General features: G+C 37.6%; 1 protein-coding gene across 1 annotated transcript in view; it reads right to left on the reverse strand.

Annotated features, from left to right (window-relative positions):
- Positions 1-9,746: 9,746 nt before the first annotated feature.
- EFEMP1 (EGF containing fibulin extracellular matrix protein 1) overlaps positions 9,747-19,616 on the reverse strand; it is a 60,506-nt gene continuing 50,636 nt past the window's right edge. Inside the window, 4 exon segments of the mRNA XM_055328038.1 lie at positions 9,747-10,376; positions 15,486-15,681; positions 15,768-15,891; positions 19,488-19,607. Of these exon segments, the coding sequence (XP_055184013.1) occupies positions 10,215-10,376; positions 15,486-15,681; positions 15,768-15,891; positions 19,488-19,607 (602 nt within the window). The 3' untranslated portion in view covers positions 9,747-10,214.

The raw sequence follows: 19,616 nt of genomic DNA on the forward strand, positions 1-19,616 counted from the left end.
ACCACTCTGCTAGGAAAAACCAAGATGAAAGAATTATTAGACACAACAGTTCAAAGCACACTGCACCTATCAAAATGTCCAAATGTCCATCATCTTGTATAGAAATGTACCATTCTAAGAGAAAGAGGAATCAAAGTCACTCAGGAGCAAGAGCTTCCTTTGTCTCCTTCATCTGGTCAACTCTTCCACCTGAAAGGCATTTAGCTTCATCCTAAAGATTGCCTAGAAGGACAAAAGGGAGGTCTCTTTCATTGTCAAGGACAGTACACCTTGCAGATGACACTCAAAAGAGGTTAAAATGGGTCAAAGCAATTGCTGGGCTTATGTAAGGGCATGTGAAGTTAATGTTAAAGTCACACACAAAAAAATCTTGATCTCAAAAAATATAGTTTTAACCTAGAGTAAGTATGGGAAGGAAGGTACTAACATGTAATACTGATTTATTCCAAAGAAAATTTAAGGTGAGAGTGTATCTAAGAGGATTAGTTAATAGGTAGTCTGGGAATGGTCTTTGCCATTCCAAACATCTGCCTACACCGTGTGTTAGAAAGATAAATGTGAATCACTAAATTCTACTCCTAAAACCAGTATTATACTCTATGTTAACTAAGTAGAATTTAAATAAAAATTTGAAGAAAAAAAAAGATAAGTGTAATTTGGGGCAAAGCAAGAAAAATGTGACTTAAAATGATGTAAAATATGCAAGTGTTGGTAATTTCATGCAGCTATTACATTTTTAAGAATTATGTTTTCTGGATACACTTTAGCAAATATGTGTAGCATTTAGTGAGATGACAGATAAATGGCTGGGGGGTGGGCATATTTAAACGGTAGTCATTACTTTTGTACAATTTCTTAGATTCCTTAAAAGGAAAGCTTAGAAACCCATCTGAGAAGAGCTGATCTAGAGAGAAGTAGCATGGCAAATTCAAGTCAGCCTGCCTGAGTTTATGGCCTGGCTCTGCTTTGTACAGATCATATGACAAGTAACCTTACTTTGCAATTCTGTTTCCACTTGTGCAAAAGGGGATAACAGGGATGCCTAGGTGTCTCAGTCTAAGTGTCTGACTCTTGGTTTTGTTCAGGTAATGATCTTAGAGTTGTGGCTCAATTCCTGCACTAGGCATGAGTCTGCTTGGGATATTCTCTCTTCCTATACCTCTGCCCCTTCCCCTGCTCATGCTGTCTCTTTCTGTCTCTCGGAAAAAAAGGGGGAAAAACAGGTCATAGGATTACTAAAAGGGTTAAAGGAGACACTACATCCAGGAGACATGAAAACATGTCTGTTTTGTACCTGTCAGTTTTGAACACAAACTGACACATGTCAGTTTTGAAAACATGTCAGTACTGTACACAAATGTTTATAGTGGCATTATACATAATAACCAAAAAGTGGAAACAAGCGGAAAGTCCATCAACTGAAGAATGGATAAACAAAATGAGGTGTAGGCACACGATGGAATATTATTTGGACATAAAAAGAATGGAAAATTGACAAATGCTACAACATGGATGAATCTTGAAAAATTATATAATTCCATTCCTATTAACTGTCCAGAATAGGGAAATTCATAGAGATATAAAGTAGTTTAGTGATCATTTAGAGCTGGGGGATGGGGTAAAGGAGAGGATAGGAGGATAATAGGGAAAGGATGTAAGGTTTCTATTTGAGCAGGTGAAAATGTAAAATTGACTGTGATGAGGGTTGCACATATCTGTGAATATACTAAAAGCCATTGAATTGTATACTTTAAACAGATGACTTGTATGATCAGTGAATTATATCAGTAAAGCTGTTAAAAGTAAAAAAAAAAAGAAATGAAGAAACAAAAAAGAGAGAAGGAATACAGAGAAAAATAAGTGAAGCTCTAACTGAAGAATTAGAGCTAAAATATAAATCTGACAGAAAATTATTCTGGTGCTTGGGTGGCTCAGTTGACTCAGCATCTGACTCTTATTTTGGCTCAGGTCATGACGTCAGGATCATGGGATTGAGCACTGTGTTGGGTTCTACACTAAACATGGAGATTCTGTCTCTCCCTATCTCTCTGTGCACCCCCGCCCCACTAGCACACACACTCTTTCTCTCCAAGAAAGAAGAAGAAGGAGAAGGAGAAGGAGAAGAAGAAGAAGAAGAAAGAAGAAGAAGAAGAAGAAGAAGAAGAAGAAGAAGAAGAAGAAGAAGAAGAGGAGGAGGAGGAGAGGAGGAGGAGGAGGAAGAAAAAGAAAAGAAAACTATTCTCTGCTCCAGTGGAACACTTCCATTCCTAAAGAATATGCTCATTTGCTAGCTTCCTCATTTAGGCAAAAACTGCTAGCTAGTGTCCAAACCCATTTTCTTATCTTCCTGGACACACAGCTAGACTCTATTTCCCAGCCTTCCAAAGGAAGGTGAGCATTCTGATGGAAGCCACTTCCAGGCCTGCCCCATAAAAAGTTCTCACTTTCCATCTGTCATTGATCCATCTTTTGATGTAGATGAACACAGGGCCTTGAAAACCTTCTGAAGATGATAGAGCCCCAAAATGAAAGAAGTATAGATTTCTGAATCTTTGCTTGAAAACAATTGCCTGCCTATCAGATTATGGGAGCCAGAAACCTAGGCTCATTCCTGACAAGTCCTTCTCTCTCACTGTCCATATCTAAGCCATCATTGAATTCTTTATTTTGTCTCCTATGTGGATTGAATTTGTTCACTTCTCTTCATGTTCTCCACTAACACTTGATTCAAGTGAACACATCTTTTCTTGGGCTGCTGGAATAACTTTCTAATCTGTATCCATTTTGGCCCTCTGCCAGTCTATCAAAACTTATTTCTCTTCTACTACTTACTCTGGTACTGAATGCTGTAGGACACACTGTGTTGTGGTAGTATCCTTGTCTTGAACCTTTGTACGCATTGTCAACACAGAGGGTTGTAGGAATATTTCTAGAACCAGACAGGAACTGAAATTAACCATATATAGAAGTGACTATGAATTGTTTAGCTATATATCACCAAACTCAAACTAAATATACCCTCCTAACTTAATTTTCCCAGGCTGGGTTCCCAAAAATGCTTGTGACCACTCCAATGCCATCCAACATGAAGAGAAATATGATGTGATGAAAGGGGGGAGGCATTAAGCAGAAAGAGCAGTCCTAATCAAGTCAGCTAAAGTATATTACTTTTGCAAATTTTACAAAAATATGACCATGTGAACACATTGCTAGGGTCCCTTTAGGACCTCGGAAGAGACTGGTGCATGGGAAGGGTCTTGAGATATAATTTCATTAGCTTCTCTGAAAATTGACCTTTGAAGGGCAACTAGTTTTATACAATATTCTGTAACTGGACTTGTGACGTGCTTTGAAATCACATAGGTTCATGGTGTTAACTATATAATACTATTTTACATGACATCTTATGTGTCTTCGCATCTAATTGCATTGTGGGTATGGTTGTTGCTTAATTTGTGAGGTAAGTGATACTTGGAGGAGAAGAAAACTAGACTAGAAGAAGAGAAAGGTTAAGAAAGGAAAAAAAGATGGAGAACCAACAAGAAAAAGTCAAGGAAGAAGTTCATGTGATTTGAAGCCATCAGGCCAGGTACACGTTCTTCAGGTGTCAGACTCATCACACAATGCGCTGACCTTGGTCAGCCGATTTTCATGCCTCCCCTAATTCCCTGCAGCCACTTGAGTTTACTGGGGCGGCAGTAGAAATTTCTAGCTCACTGAAAGCATCCTACATCAAGCCTCTGTCTCTCTTCCCATCTTCCTGAGGGCTTTCTCCAGTGCTAGGGAGCACCCTCTTCTGCAGGCAGTTATAAATGGGTGTGGTGTTAGTGTCCTTGGGGGCAACCCTCACAACAGAGTTGGAAGTTGTAGATAAATGGCCCAGTTTAGGCAGCTTCTGGTGGGATGCTTTTGAGGTGAGTTCCACAAGATTTCTCAGAGGCTCCCTAGAGGAAATGCCTACCAGTTGCCCATAGAAGTGATCTACTCATTTTTAACTCACTCATTTATTTGCATCTCTCCTCTCCCTGACTCATTCCCCCCCCCCCACTTCCTTGCCTGTTCTTTCTGAGTTAACCCCTCAAACTATCCACACTCAATTCTTGTGTCAGGGTCTGCTTTTGGGGCAACACACACTAGGACACCTGGTTTAAGTCACAGGCAAGTAATTTACCACTTAAAGAAATGTAATCTAAATATTAAAATACAAAAATGTGGAATACAGTTTTTAAAGGAAATAATTTGAAGATACTAAGGAAACTCAACAAAATTATTTGTGTTATATGCATCTCTTTAAAAATAATGCTGTGATTCTGCAGAAACTAATTTCATTTCTATGGGAAGATAAAAAAGAACTGAATTACTGCATTCAGGTCTTTAAAATTCTCTTGCGTTTGTATTCCAACTCTGGCTTATTAAAGGGGTCTGTGCTCCGTTAAAGTACACATGCGCTTACAATATAAACAGCTTAACTAGACATCTGTGTTGACTACATATAAGAGGCAGTTAACTTTTTGCCTTGTTTCTGTTCAACGATCTTGATATTTTAGTCTGCTGGCCAGATGAAACAAGATTGGTTGTTTGGTACCAGATGTGTCACAGTTTGGGTTTGTATTTTGCAGGTGCTCCCCCCAGCTGGGAGGATGGAAATGTGCCATCTTTCTGAGATGATGATTCAGGATAGAAATATAAGTCTGTTAAAAATAATTCGACATATTAATGGAAGGTTTTGTCCCTTGTGGGCTTCTTATGCATACCATATGAGCAGACCAGCAGCTGTTCTGTATTTTAAAAGAAGAGTTAGAAAGTTAGAAGCGTACATGGCTATTCAAAACATAAGCAACTGCTTGGAGTCATGGAAACAGGATTCAACAATAAACTTCTATTTGTGAAGCTTCCCCAAAAATAATAATCCCACTGGGCTGTTTTCAGGTGGTCTTAGGATACTGAACAATCTTTCTATTTCCATTATTTGGATTCACTAAAACATCTCCCTTGTAGAGGCAAAGTGGTAGAGATGACTATATTTATTAGATGTGGGGATTGGTTTCCAGCTGATTTCTACCCTTCAATATCTATATTTTAAAATTACAATTCAAAAACCCTACTTTCTACCATTTTTTACTTAAACATACTGTGAAAGAACTGAAAGCCCCACTGAGGCCCGAGTTGTTAATAAAACGAGGCATTTTATCTTATTCCAGGTGATGATGTTGTTTGTTCCTTCAAAAAATCACCTAATGAATATGTCAAGGAATGGCAGTAATCTTTACATTAGCTCCTTACTTTACACTAATCCTATGGAAGGAAGGACTCTGTAAGCTTTTTGGCCCAGCTTCTGAACCAGGAGAGTGTTAGCTTCGATCCCTCTTCACCATGGTTGTTCTCAAAATTCCCCCACGCAGACAGCTACATCTGGATCGTAAGTAATAGACTTTATCTTTTGGGAATTGCTGTCCTCTCCAGTATAGTAAGGCTCACATGATTGGTTCTTGATTCTGAATTTCTAGAGTTTAGGAGCATTTTGTGTAACATGATGACTTTTGCCTCTCTGGAGTTTTTAAAGAGAACAATCAGCTAAAGTTTAAGAAAATAAATCAGAATCAGGTTGGTATCTGTGTTATTTCAACACAATTGCATCTAGCAGCAGTGGTGACAACTGGTCATGGCAATCAGCAAAGCTGGTTTACAATCTAGGGTGGACTATTTGCAGGAAAGAAAGGATTTGCTTGTTGGTGTTGAAATTCGGAGTATGGCCAACGAAAAGAGCTTAATCTAAGTCAGAAGACCTGTATTCTAGGCACAGCACTGTTGCTCAACAAACTGTGACTTTGAGCAAGTCTTAAAAATAAGATGCCCTGACTAGGTGGTGTCTAAACTTAGAATCCTGTTATTATTATTATTATTAATAAGTGCACATAATAAGAAATTTTATGTTTAGAGGGGGTAGAGATTGCAAGTTGTTAAAGAAACTAGTTAAGAGGGAAATTTGGCAGTTGAAGGGAACTTATTCTTTTTTGGGGCTGTCTTAACAACCAAGAGGCCTTTCATAATCACTGTCAGAATGTGATTGTCCAGTTAGAGAGCATGGACTTCTCCAAGGGCAGGTATGGTAAAAGAACGATGAAGTGATGGAAATGACTAGTTGTGGCCTCATTACTGAAACTTACTAAGAATGTACTTATTTCCCTGGAAGCATGTTTGGAAGTATGGGAACCCATGGCTGCACTTTTTTCACTGGTGAAAAAAGGCAAAATGACTTTTAATTTAACATAAGTATTTATATTTCAGTACAATGAAAAGGAGCAAAAACATGCACAATTTAACAGACTGAATAGCAGAAAAAATTATTTTGAATTGTAATTTAAAAATGTATAGCTAAATTGATCCTTGCCCCCGATAATGAACCCACAGTGTGAAGAACTATTTTAGTGAAAGCAGTATGAGTTTTCTCTTCTACCAATGTCCAATGCTTCCCAATAGCCACTGCATAAAAGGAATGCTCAGATGCTTTAAAAAATTTGGCAAATTGGGATCCCTGGGTGGCGCAGCGGTTTGGCGCCTGCCTTTGGCCCGGGGCGCGATCCTGGAGACCCGGGATCGAATCCCACATCGGGCTCCCGGTGCATGGAGCCTGCTTCTCCCTCTGCCTATGTCTCTGCCTCTCTCTCTGTGACTATCATAAATAAATAAAAATTAAAAAAAAAATTTGGCAAATTGAGCTACCTTATCTCTCACTGTAGCCCAGGGTTAGGGATTAGTTAGTTACAGTTATTAAAATTGGAAAAACTCCTTATTTCAATATCTCAGTTTTATGGATAAAGAAACCAAGGGCCTCAAAAGCTAAGTCTCACAGTGGTTAAGGTTAGAAATGGTTCATTTATTCTACATTAAACTCTTAAGTGCTGGAAAGGATTACCATAGAAGTTACTCAATAAATGTTTGCTGCTGAATAAAAATGACTCTGAAGATGAATTTGTCTTGTAATTCCCATCTTTGGGAGCTGGTTTAAATCAGTGATTCTCATAGAGGAGGGGAGGAGGGAGTCATGTGTAGTTCGGAAATAAAGCAGGTCTTTGTCTTACTGCTTTGGTTTGTTTTTAGTGAAGATGTTTACTTTATTTTGAATTTCAAATTACATTAAAAAGAGAACAGGAGATTTTTATGTTTACTGAGGATGGTTGTACCTGTAAGGGAACTCATGTGTAAGCTTTCCAAAGTTCTTTCCAGGATTTTGCTTCTGTGAATGAAAAAAAAATTTTTATCACTTGCTATTTTTTTTTAGTTAAAAATGAAACTAAAACTGAGTGATTTAGGCTCATTTTTAGTGGATGAATTGAATCAATGTCCTTTTTGATGGGTAAGCCAAAATGGAATTACAGGTGGAAACATATCAAATTATGTCTCTCAATGCATGAATGTGGGACAGGGAAACTGAAGGACTCCATAAAAATTTGCTTTTTGTCCCTTTTCCTGCTTTTATTCTTGTTAGGACCTACACCTCTACTTACATATGCCTTGAATGCAAATAGTATATAGCAGTTGATGATTTCTTTAGATAACATCTAAAGAAGGACCACGTGAGAATGACCAAATGAAGCCATCATATGCATATTAGAGACCACCATTGTAGCTAGATATCTCAACACCAAGACCCCCTGCTTCCAAGGAATGACACCTTGGCCCTTGTCTTTGTTCTAACTGGTTCCTGGATGCCTGAGAGGACACATACACCAAACCACAATCCTTAATAAAAACCACCAAACTCCAAGCAAAGACCAGACTCCCTCCTTTCCTAAGTCTCCAAGACACTCCATGTGTATCTGCTCTGAATCTTCAGTAAACTGCTCTCACTTCCTGCTGGCTCATGTTTGATTTCCATCCTGTGCAAAGCCAAAGACCCTCTTGGCTGGTTCTGCAGGACCTCTTCTGGGTCCTTGGACTCCACCTGCCAGCATCAAATGGATAAAGTGTGATATGTTTACAATATGAAATATTATTCAGTCATAAAAGGAAGTGAAGTACTGATCCATGCTACTACATGGCTGAACCTTGAAAATATCATGCTAAGTGAAAGAAGCCAGATACAAAAGGGTACCTATCATATGACTCTATTTATATGAAATGTCCAGAATAGGAAAATCCAGATACAGAAACTAAATTAGTGGTAACTCCTGTAAGGGCTTGTGGGTTGGGGTATGAGGAGTTACTGCTAATGGATATGGGGTTTATAATGGGTATGGGACTAGATAGTGTTGATACTTGCATACAAGTATTCATGTGGACAGAGTGATAGGAACGCACTCAACAGTCCAGCTGTGTCGTGGCTGGATGTTATCTCTGCTTCCTTGTGTGGTTCTTGATTAGATCTGTTGCCTCATTATGTTTCAATGCTCCTTTAACAAAAGCCCATCCTCTGTTCACACAAGAAGTTTGTGTTTTGTTTCTTGATTTCTTCTGAGCTTTCTTTTTGACAATTGCTGAACATTTAGTCAACTTTTTGAGAAACACTTGTTTCAGGGTCGAAGGTGCCTGGGTGTCAGAGGTTATTTCTATGTGCTTTTAAACTTGATGTAAGAGAAAATTGGCTGCACACCTTTTTGTGGCATGATTTTGGCAGGTTTTTTTGTTTCCTTTTCTCCTAGATTATCTATTAGAAAAAAATCAAATGGTCATTCTTGCTCTGGCAGCTATAACTAATTTTTTCCCAGACAGAATTATATTGGCTGTTATTGGTTACACTTAAAAAAACTTCCAAAGATAGAGTGATCCTCTAAAAGAATATTTTTATTTAAAAATATAACACATCAAAGTGAAGCAGTTACAGTTTAAACAAATAAGACCTAAAACCTTTTCTTTGAATTCAGAGGGAGGGCAATTTGCTTTAGTTCACAGTCACTCTGGATGCCAAGAATAAGAACTGTTCCCATTTTTTTCCTCTGTGAGCATCAGTAATTAAGATGAGAAATTTTAGTTATAAGTGAAGTTTTAGAGTTTTAATTTTATTCAGTAACTAAAGCTTTTTCAGTACAATACCTTTTCTTCATTTTGTTCTGCATCTTGAGGAAGACCTGAATTCAGTGATGTTCTTACCTTTACTGAGTGTTATAGACTGAATGTCTGTGTCCTTCCCAAATTCATATGCTGAAATCCTGACTTCCAATGTGGTAGCATTATGGAGTTGAGGCCTTTGAGAGGTAATTATATCATGTGGATGGAGTCCTCATGAATGAGATAGTGCTCTTATAAAAGGGACTGACTCCAAGAGAGCTCTCTCACTCTCTCTCTACCATGTGAAGATATGAGTCTGCAACCCAGAGGACAGCTCTCACCAACCAGAATGTGACCATGCTAGCACTTTGATCTAAGACTTCCAGCCTCTAAGCTGTAAGATATAAATTTCTGTTGCTTATAAGCCACCTTGTCTATGGTACTTTATTATAGCAGCTTGAACTGATGAAGACACTGAATTTGCTTCTTCAGGTCAACTCCAATATAGTTTAAAAAGAATTTGTTTTCTCATCTCCTCTCTGTAGATTTCTCAATATAAGAATCACTCTATGGATACCTTATTCACTTTGGGAATTTTGCTTACTCTTTTGTTTACATTCATAATAAAAAATTTCAGACAAAATTTAAAATATTCAACAGAAACCAGCATATTATACAATAATTGTTTATTACTAAGTAATAAACAACTGTGTTAAGACTGCTTATGAAAATAAAACCAACACAAATATGGTAGATCCTCATTTTCTAAAGAAATATATCTTTATTGACTTTTTCCATTTTCTTACAAAGCAGTTAAAAAATTCATTCTTGAACTTGCATGCTGTTCAATGTTATGATGGTTGCCTCCTTATAAGACTGCCAGTGGAGCTGTAGTAAGTTTCCTTAAGCAACACAGAAGATAATCATTGCTTTGTCCCACTTTTACAGAAAAGAATCCAAGTTTCATTGGATAGAGTATGCTTAGCTCTCTTGAAGAAAACCAGTTTAGTGGATTAATGTCTAATTTACATACAGTAATAAAGACAAACTTTGAATCTTTACAGATTAAATGCCCACTTTATACCATGGTGTAACTGTTTGAATTATTGGTGAGTGTACAGCATATAGATGTAGATGTACTAGATACGTCTATAAATAAAATAGTGCTTTATGGTAACAATATTCTTTGGCTGATTTAAATGCCTATAGTGGACTCTTTTAAAAGACTAAAATGAAAATGGCCCCACTATTATTGTCAATCTTAACACTGAACTTGTGCGGAAGGTTCCTATACTGTTGACTGTTAGCATCTCCAGGTCCACGATATATTCTCTTGGTCCTGATAGCGATTTCACAAGCACAAGCATTGCACTTACAGGACTTGTTTGCTAAAATAAAAGAAAAAAGAGGGAGGGAGAGAATAATTTTCCTTGAATTGGAGTTTCTATTATTTGTGAGTATACCTAGTCTTATAAGAATTAGGGGAAGAATTTTGAGGGTAGGATAAAAGTCACTACTTAATTCCTTCTTGGTTTCAACCTTTCTTGGTTCTTTTCCCTTTGTGCACACATAGTCATTAGTTCCAAGTTACAGAGATCTGCTTTTTTGATAGTTCTGTGTTTTTGGTTCATCCCTCTCTGTTAATGTTTCTCTTCACTTTTACTGAGTAGTACCAGCCTTTACAGAGACTGTAGTTCAGGTGAGAATTTGATAATTTTTGAACTGGTAAACAAAGTTATCATCTTTCACTTCTTCTTAGCATTATGCATTTGCTTACATTCTAGTACATGAAGAGACAATGTGAATAGTTAATTTCTTTTTTTTTTAATTTATTTATTTATGATAGTCACAGAGAGAGAGAGAGAGAGAGAGAGAGAGAGAGAGAGGCAGAGACATAGGCAGAGGGAGAAGCAGGCTCCATGCACCGGGAGCCCGATATGGGATTCGATCCTGGGTCTCCAGGATCGCGCCCTGAGCCAAAGGCAGGCGCCAAACCGCTGCGCCACCCAGGGATCCCTGAATAGTTAATTTCAATGGAACACAGCAAATGCTAAGATACATGAGGTTATGTAGTGTATGTACAAAGATACATAAAGGTGAAAAATATGGGGAAAAAGAAGAGGGACCTTGAAGCATTGAGGGGAGGCTTTTGAATTTCTGAGGAGAGTCACCAAAGATAATTGGGAGTTTTGTAAAGAAGTATGTTCAGAACTGGATGTAGTTTCATTTTGATGAAGAATGTTATGGGTGCTGGAGAGTAGAGGAAAATGAGTTGGAGGGGCAGGTTAGTAGATGTGTGAATCTGAATGCCAGAGGAAAGCAGGGGGTAGAGACAGTGGATTAGGATTTAGCAATCACTTCAGTGGGTGGACATTAAACCAAGGGAGAGAATGTATATGTGATAAGACTGGATTTGGGAGAGCCTAACATCTAAGGAGTGGGCAGAGGAGAAGCCATTGAGGGAAGATGAGAAGAAACAGATGATTAATTGGGAAACAGGAGAATGGCCAGCAGTATCCAATGGCATAGTGAGGCTGAGAGAGACTGGAAATGAAAAATGCCCTCTGGATTTAGCAGTATAGATGTCATTGCCTTTTCAGAGCAACTCCAGTAGGGTAATGGGAACAGAAGATAGAAGGGTGACTAGGAAGTGAGAAAGCAGAGATTGTGTTTATAGGCTGTGCTTTAAGAACCTTGGGTTGGGAGAAGAGAGAGAGAGCAACATCTAGAGGGAGGCAAGTTGAATACCTAAGAGGCAGATACAAGTTTGATGGAACAAGGTTCTAGAGGAGATGGATGGAAGGATATAGGTGGTAGATTAGCTTTGATTGACAGAAGTAAAACCTCATCTTTGGAAAAACTCAAGGGAGAAGGTAAGAAGGAGGATACATGAACTTAAATTTGTAGGGGGTGAGTGGGAAGTTCAGGTAATTCATGTCTGTTGGCTTCAGTGGTTTCAGAAGAGACCCTACTGAAAAAGAAGGGTCCAAATTGAAAAGATCTCCAAACTGAACTTCCTCTCTACACTGGCTCTATCTTCCCCATATTAATAAATGGCACCACCACCATTTACTGTTGCTCAAGACAGACACTTATCTTTGGTGCCTCCTCGTCCTCCATTTCCCCATAGCAAATAACTCACCAAGTCATGTAGTTCTTCCTGTATCTTCATAAATTTGTCTGCTGTTTTTGGACTCACTGCTACTAGTGTAATACCCCATTCTCTTGAACTACTAACTGGTCTTTTCATTTCCATTCCTGTCCCACTCTCATTCAGGCTCTGCAGTATACCAGGCATTTTCATTTTAACATGAAAATCTAATAGCAATTCCTCTACCTGAAACCTTAATATCTCTGTAAGGCATTCTGTGATCTTGGCCCTGCTCATCTCTCTAGGTTCCTCTCAAGCCACTTCACTGGCAGCACTTGAAGTTTCAGACCAACTGGACTGCTTTTATTCCTTCTATTTGCTGGTCTTTAATTGTTAGTCTTCAGCTTAAGTTCACTTCTTTCAGAGGTTTCTAGATCACTCCTATCTTCTTAGTGGTTGACTTGGTAGGCACTCATGAGCACTTGCAACTCTCTATTGTAATATTCAGCATACTTGTGAGCACTTGCTTAGTGCCTTGACCATGAGCTCCACTGGGGCAGGAATTGGCTTGGTTTTATTCACTGCTGTGTCTCCAGGACCCAGCATGGTGCTTGTCCCTTGAAGGTAATAGTAATACCTTGAAGGCATTAGTTGAATTCATTCATTCATTTACAAATCTTTTTTGAGCATCTGCTAGGTGCCAGGTATATTCCTTTTGCTGAGCATAGAAGAGTGGACAGACAGGTAAAGTCTGCTTTCATTACATCTGCACTGTAGACCACACATATAGACAAATGAATACTATGCAAAGTGGTGATAAGGGCTATTAAGAAAATAGCCTCAATAAAGTATAGGTATTGGGTGGCATGGGTGGGGAGGATGGTATTCTACCTATAATTTTATGTACTACTTCTATTATAATATGTCCTCTTTTCTAAGGATGAAAGTTTTCTCAGTACTCTCCCAAAAGGAATATAAATAAAATCCTGTATTCTACAGATCCTTCAAAGATCAGGTCCAGTATCATGACCATCAAGAAACATTAGATTTTATTTATTTATTCATGAGAGACGTAGAGAGAGAGAGAGAGAGAGAGAGAGAGAGAGAGAGAGAGAGACATAGAGGGGCTCCCCTGGGGAGCCTGGTGTAGAACTCAATCGTAGGATCTCGGGATCACAACCTGAGCCAAAGGCAGATGCTCAACCACTGAGCCACCCAGGTGCCCAAGACACTTCTTTAACTGTTCCAGTCAACATTAATTCTTTGATGTCTTGGATCATGGAATCGAATATAAAATTGCTTCTCTTTTCCCTTCCTAGATGTTAACTTTTGCCACATGTAATATTTCAAGCCTTTAAAATAAGGAAGTATGTATTACATGCACCTGGTATGGGGCTGAGCATACAGTAGGTGCAATATTAAGGTCTGATGACTGATTCTTATGCATCAAATGTCCTCTACAAAAATGGATTTTTCAGTAGAGAAATTTTGTAGGATTCAACCTAATTACTTCTTGAATTATATGATAAGAAGTAATCTTAAAATGACTTTTTATTGGGCACTGGGTGGCTCAGTTGCTTAAGCAACTGCCTTCACCTCAGGTCATGATCCCAAGGTCCTAAGATTCAGCCCCACATCAGGCTCTCTGCTTCTCCTTCTCCCCTGCTGTGCTCTCTCTCTCTCTCTCTTTCTCTCTCACTATTTCTCTCTTGAATAAATAAATAAAATCTTTAAAAAAATGACTTTTTATTTCAAATAGTTTTTGTTTCAAATAATTTAATAATCAACTCTGGGATTATAAAAATTGCTAATGTTTTATATCATTCATGGAAAAGAGATTTTACTTGAGAAAAACACTGAGAATTTATATTTGAAAATATCAAGTCAATAAATGTACTGATATGAATCATAAAACTTTTAAAGTGCTATGTTTATTGCAAGGAAAATAACATGCTGGAACTTTGCTTAACTCTTGATTATGTTAGAAATTTTATTTTCTTAAATTATAGCTAAAAGATCAAAGTGGAAAACTATTTTTAAGAAAGATTTTGAGATGAACCTATTTTATTGCCATGGGTTACAAATGTTATTTATTTGGGCTAGAATTATTAAATTGGTATTATCTGAACTGTGTGAAATGCATTTAGAGTAAACTTCTTACAAATATCTAGTATATCTCAAATTTGAAGCATCTAATGTTAGAGAAGTTTATTCTTAGCTATTAGAAAAAAAGAACAATAATAGATTTTGGGTTGGATTTCTCTCTTCAGAAGTCGGTCATGAGAAATTAATCATTTCTAATTTATTGGCAAAGAAACAGAATCACAAAATTCTGGAGTTGGAAGGGAACTTAATATATCAAAGAATGGGATAAACATGTAAACATTAAAAATCTGTAAACTTTACCACAAGGATGAATTTCCCAATTTACTTTTCATGTTCTTAAAATGAAATATTGACTTTAAAATCTGATTAAAAATGGAGAGTGCCCAAAGGAGTTTTGAGAAAATTGTAACTGGATGAATAACATCCTTAGCGTGAAACAGTTACCGGAACCCTGCAAACTGCTTGGTGGGGTGCCATCATTTGCACATGAAGTGGTGAGCCTTATTTAAAATATGTCAAAATTTTCACCTAAAATGAACTTGCTGAGATTTTGCCTGGAAGGCTGAGGCACCAAAGTTAGGGAGATCTGCTTGGAAGCCCTTGGGGGGATGAGGGGCTACTAAGAGCCAGTTTAAAGGAAGAGAAGCAGGGGCACGGGGAAGCAAAGACTACCATGAAGAAAGGAGAAACCATGAAGAAAGAAATAGCAGAATTCAGAGAAAGATTTCATATCGGCAATGAAAGAAATGGAAAGCACAAAGATGACCTCATACTGTCTGCCTGGAAGTTTGCAAGAATGGTACAACTACTGGCCCTTTTGGTCCAAATAGATGGGGGCCCTTTAGGGACTTCCAGGTTTCAGTTTTGGTGTGAATGTAAATGATCTTGCAGATGTACCAACAAGGAATTTATGGTTCTTGAAAAGCTCTCCAGGAATTATTTTTTCTACGTACAATCAAGTAACCAGCACTGATTTGTGGTATCTATTTGGAGTGTGTGTAAGCTTTTGTTTTGCTGGTCACACACAACTCCATTAGTCTTCAACTTGGTATCTGAGTGACTTTAGAGAAGCTACTAAATCTGAGTCTCACTGTTCCGTATAAATGGAGATGAAATAGTAGTATCTTTCTGACAATGCTACCAAGAAGATTAAATGAGATAATGCACTCAGGAAGACTTACACAATGCTTGCACATAAAAACTCCTTAAATGTTAGCTTTCCTTCTAAGTGAATACTGCCAAACCACAGCAAACTTGCGCCTGTCCCAACAGCTACAGCTGCCCACAGGGTACTACTCACTCTTAGGTAGAACTCTCCATTTTCATTTCCAGATTTAATCCGAAAAGTATTGATAGTATTGGCATAAATGGTTGTGGCCTGTATCTGGAAGATGTCTGATGGCACAGACCTATCAGATCGGATGCTCATGTACTTGTAGACTATAGACTGGGGAAGTTCTCGGCACACCGCACTTGAGACTGGGCAAACACATCGGCTGCAGAGAAAAACAAAAGTATTTCCCAGTTTATGGTGGTAAGACCAGAAAGTTCTCACTTTCAAAAGCTCTGATTTTTTTCTTACTTCTCTGATGTTAAGACATAGGGATCTTGACAAGGATTTCGTGGGTAACAACGGAAGCCGCCATGATAATTCCAACACATTTCATCTTCCCGACATTCATTTGTGGTCTCACACTCATTTATATCTGTAAACACATAGGGTCAAAGAATTTACCGATCTGAGTAAATCATATAACACTTCATAGCTTCACTTCTGCTGTGCTTCCTCTGGACAGTGTAATCTACTCCCAGAGGATCAAGTCTCCACTTGCATGCCGAGCTTACCAAAACCATACCTGTAGGCTGTAACTCTCTTGGAAGCTCCCCAGCCAGAGAGTCAAATGCTCCCCCCATTGGTTTTGCTTGCTGTTTTCCCAGCCTAGAAGACCCTCAGGACCCAACCACGAAAATCCCATCCCAACCACGAAAATCCCATCTAACCAGCACACTTCAAGGCCAATTGAGATGCTTCTTCTTTCCTGCAGGCTTCTAACCCTCTAGGCAGAATTAATTCTGCTTCTAATCTTCTAGTGCACGTATCCATCTCTTATTTAATTCCATTTTATTTTATAATTAACTATTGCCATATCTATATTCTTAACTAAATTACAACTCCCCAAGGGCAAGGATTGGTGTCTTTCATGTTTATATAAGCACAGTCAATGGCTAACATTTGGCTTTGAATTCAACAGATGAACAATAGGTGGTTGATAAAAATATCATGAAATGACACATACTAATAATCTGTCTGGAATGACTCAGCTACATCTGTCCTCAATTAAATGCAATGAACTTAGGTCCTACTCAGTTTTGTGTCTAAAAGCACATTTAACTTAGCCCAGATCCCTATATACCTCTTACCTTGCAAACTTGAATCTCCCTGAATCTGTTCCACCTTGGATGGCATAGCTTTTTGGAAATAGTGTGGAAGAAGGGGAATTGAAGAAGGGGAATTAAAGAGGGGGCTGTGGTGAGAGGCAAGCCAGGAAAAGGCAGTGCAAGGAAGCCAAAAGGGGAGAGAGTCCCAGAAAACGAGGGCTGTGCTGGACAAGGACTGATTTTGGATCTGGGAATTATGAGCCTCCAGATGACATCTGAGAGAACACTTTCACTAGAGAGCCATTATATTTACTACTAGAACAATGAAAATTATATTAAGATTCACATCCCTAGCTATGTCTACCTCCCTTTACATTTGAATAATGATTTAGATTTTATCCATTATAACCGTTTCCTGAATCCTTCTACCTAATAACCAGACATTTTTATTCATTAATTTACTCATTCCAGTTTATTTTAACCCCTCTTAGCTTATAAACCCCTTGAGGGCAGGACTATAGTATCCATCTTTAAATCCCTTTATCACCCAGCATTAATACACTTGGGGGCACCTGGCTTTTAAGAAATATTAAAATGAACTAAGTTGCTTTTCACATAAATCATGCAGACATGGACAAGAAAGATTATCTCTGCTTGACATGGAGGAAAAACAAGTAAGGGTTAAGTATGTAGCCCAAGTTCATACAGGTAGTCATAGGCATCTTTCCACTGTGAGGTACTACATCCCCTAAATGAGAATACTTTTATGCCTTATCTTTGGAGGAAAAAATTTTTCTTTTAGATTCCAAACTGGCCAAAGCCATCTGGAACCCAAGAAGAGACTAGAGAAGTTTCCAAGAGTTTCCAAGAGTCAGTTATACAAAGTGTCTTCTTTTGGACTGGCTATGGCTAAAGAAAGAATTTAGATTTCTTAGAAGAAATCGTAATTGACTTGTCCTTTCAATATTCTTCTCTTTTCTGAAAAATAAATATGCTGTTTAGCTACAAGGAAAACTAGGACTGGTTTGTTATATGGAGGCCAAGAATGACAACAGGAAACTTTATGTAATAATTTCATTTATTACTTTCATTAATTTAGAGCCTAACGTAATCAACACCTTAATCATTCTGGAATGTTTTTCAGGAATTATTAATAGTATTAAAATATTTCATGAATGTGTGTATGTGCATTCTCTCTCTCTGTTTCTCTCTTTCCTACTCTCTAGCCTCCCCCACCCCACTGAAACACAGAGAGTTTTCATTTTTGCAAGGTTGTAGAAATGAGAACAGTTATTTCATCCTGAAAATAAGCCTTTGATTAAAGGTAAGACTCCAAACTCTTTCAGTTTTACTTTAGTCTATATGGACAAGGTTGGGAAGAGAGAGTTTTAGTGGAGAAAACTAATTGCTTTGTACTTTAAAAGAATGTTAAGCCTCTCTCTTAAAAAATGTTTTGGCTTAACCAAACATTCTGGAGCTGCATATCTTCAAGATATAACACTCTTGAATCACTTATTTGCAATTCTAGTATTTTTTTTCACCTTAAATTGTAACAGATATGTTTCCATACAAATAGAGTAGGTAGGTAAACTCTCCCTGTATGTTAATTTGCCTCTGTCTTTTGCTGAGCACCAAATACATTTATGATAAAAAACACAGACACATTTATTTGAAGGACTCCAGGGAAATTAGTTAAGATATCCCACTGGCTAACATTTTCCTCCATGTAATATTCATGTTAAAAGTCTCAGGCTTCAGAAAGTAAAATCATTGGAATGCAATGTTTTTCCACAATTAATATTAGAGTCTCTAGTAACTTTCCTGGAAAGGGGTATAAAGGTGTTCATTGTGCAGTGAATGGCATTCTGATTGTGTTCATACTTAGTGGTTGGAATCTAGTTGAATTATCATATGCATACCGTAAAAATCCCAGGTCCTGGGTGTTCCTCTGAGTTAATATTCTATAAAATCATGATATAGACTGAGAAGCCCTACTGTATCCTTGCCCTGATCTTTTTCCTTTCTCAAAGGATTTTACTGCCCTTGTATGTCCTTTCTTAGTTCTGATTAAAGAGGACTCTTTAGAGCAGATTTGCTACTAGTCACTTACATTGCTAAGTAAATTTTATGAAAACATCTTGGATAGTAAGGCTTTATTGTTTACAAGTAATTTTTATGTATGTTATCAATTTCATGCTCACAACTCCCTTTTCCAAATGAGAAAGCTAAAGTTTAGAGATGTTTGATATTATTTAAGACTATAGAGCCTCAAACAAATTTTCTGTCTTCAAGTTCAGTCATTTTTTCCCACTTACTGTTTTATGCAAAGACAAGTATCTATACTAGCTTTTCTAGGATTATGTATACTTTTGGCTTTATCTGAACAGACTTCTCTGTTAAAGAAATTTGAAACTACATGTAGCATTGGAGATGTGTAAGTATGAATATCACCTGAATGTTTATTTTAAAACTGGACCCTAGGATATTAGCTATTTTTGTTTTTTTTTCTGCTTAAGAATTCAAGCACATTTTAATATACTTGAGGCTGATTTTTCTCAGCACATTTAGGTATATAATCTTGGTATTTTAGAGGATATGAGACTGATTTGAGGTTTGCCTACCCCACATGTTAAGTTTATTCCCTAGACTCAAACTCATGGTGAAATATTTTAATAATTGAATCTTTGGGGCAGGTGATTAGAAGATGTATATCATAGAGATTAAGTAGGCTATATAGAAGAGATATCAATATTTTATTAAAATTATTTACATCTTAAGAGCAAAAATTACTTTCAATCTAAAAAAAGTCAGTGCTAACTGAATAATACCTTTTTTTATGAGATGAGCATACTACATGATGAACAAGGGAAAAAGGAGCTCAAATTATATAAACACTTAACAGATATGAAAACAATAAACTTACCCTGACATGTTCTACTTCTCACCACTTGGTATCCCTGGGGGCACATACACGAGAACTTCCCAGGTTCATTGACACACTGATACTGACACAGGTAGCTTGAGGTTCTGCATTCATCAATGTCTGTTCAAT

This window comes from Nyctereutes procyonoides, unplaced genomic scaffold (assembly GCF_905146905.1).
Source record: "Nyctereutes procyonoides isolate TBG_1078 unplaced genomic scaffold, NYPRO_anot_genome, whole genome shotgun sequence".
NCBI classification, from domain to species: domain Eukaryota; kingdom Metazoa; phylum Chordata; class Mammalia; order Carnivora; family Canidae; genus Nyctereutes; species Nyctereutes procyonoides.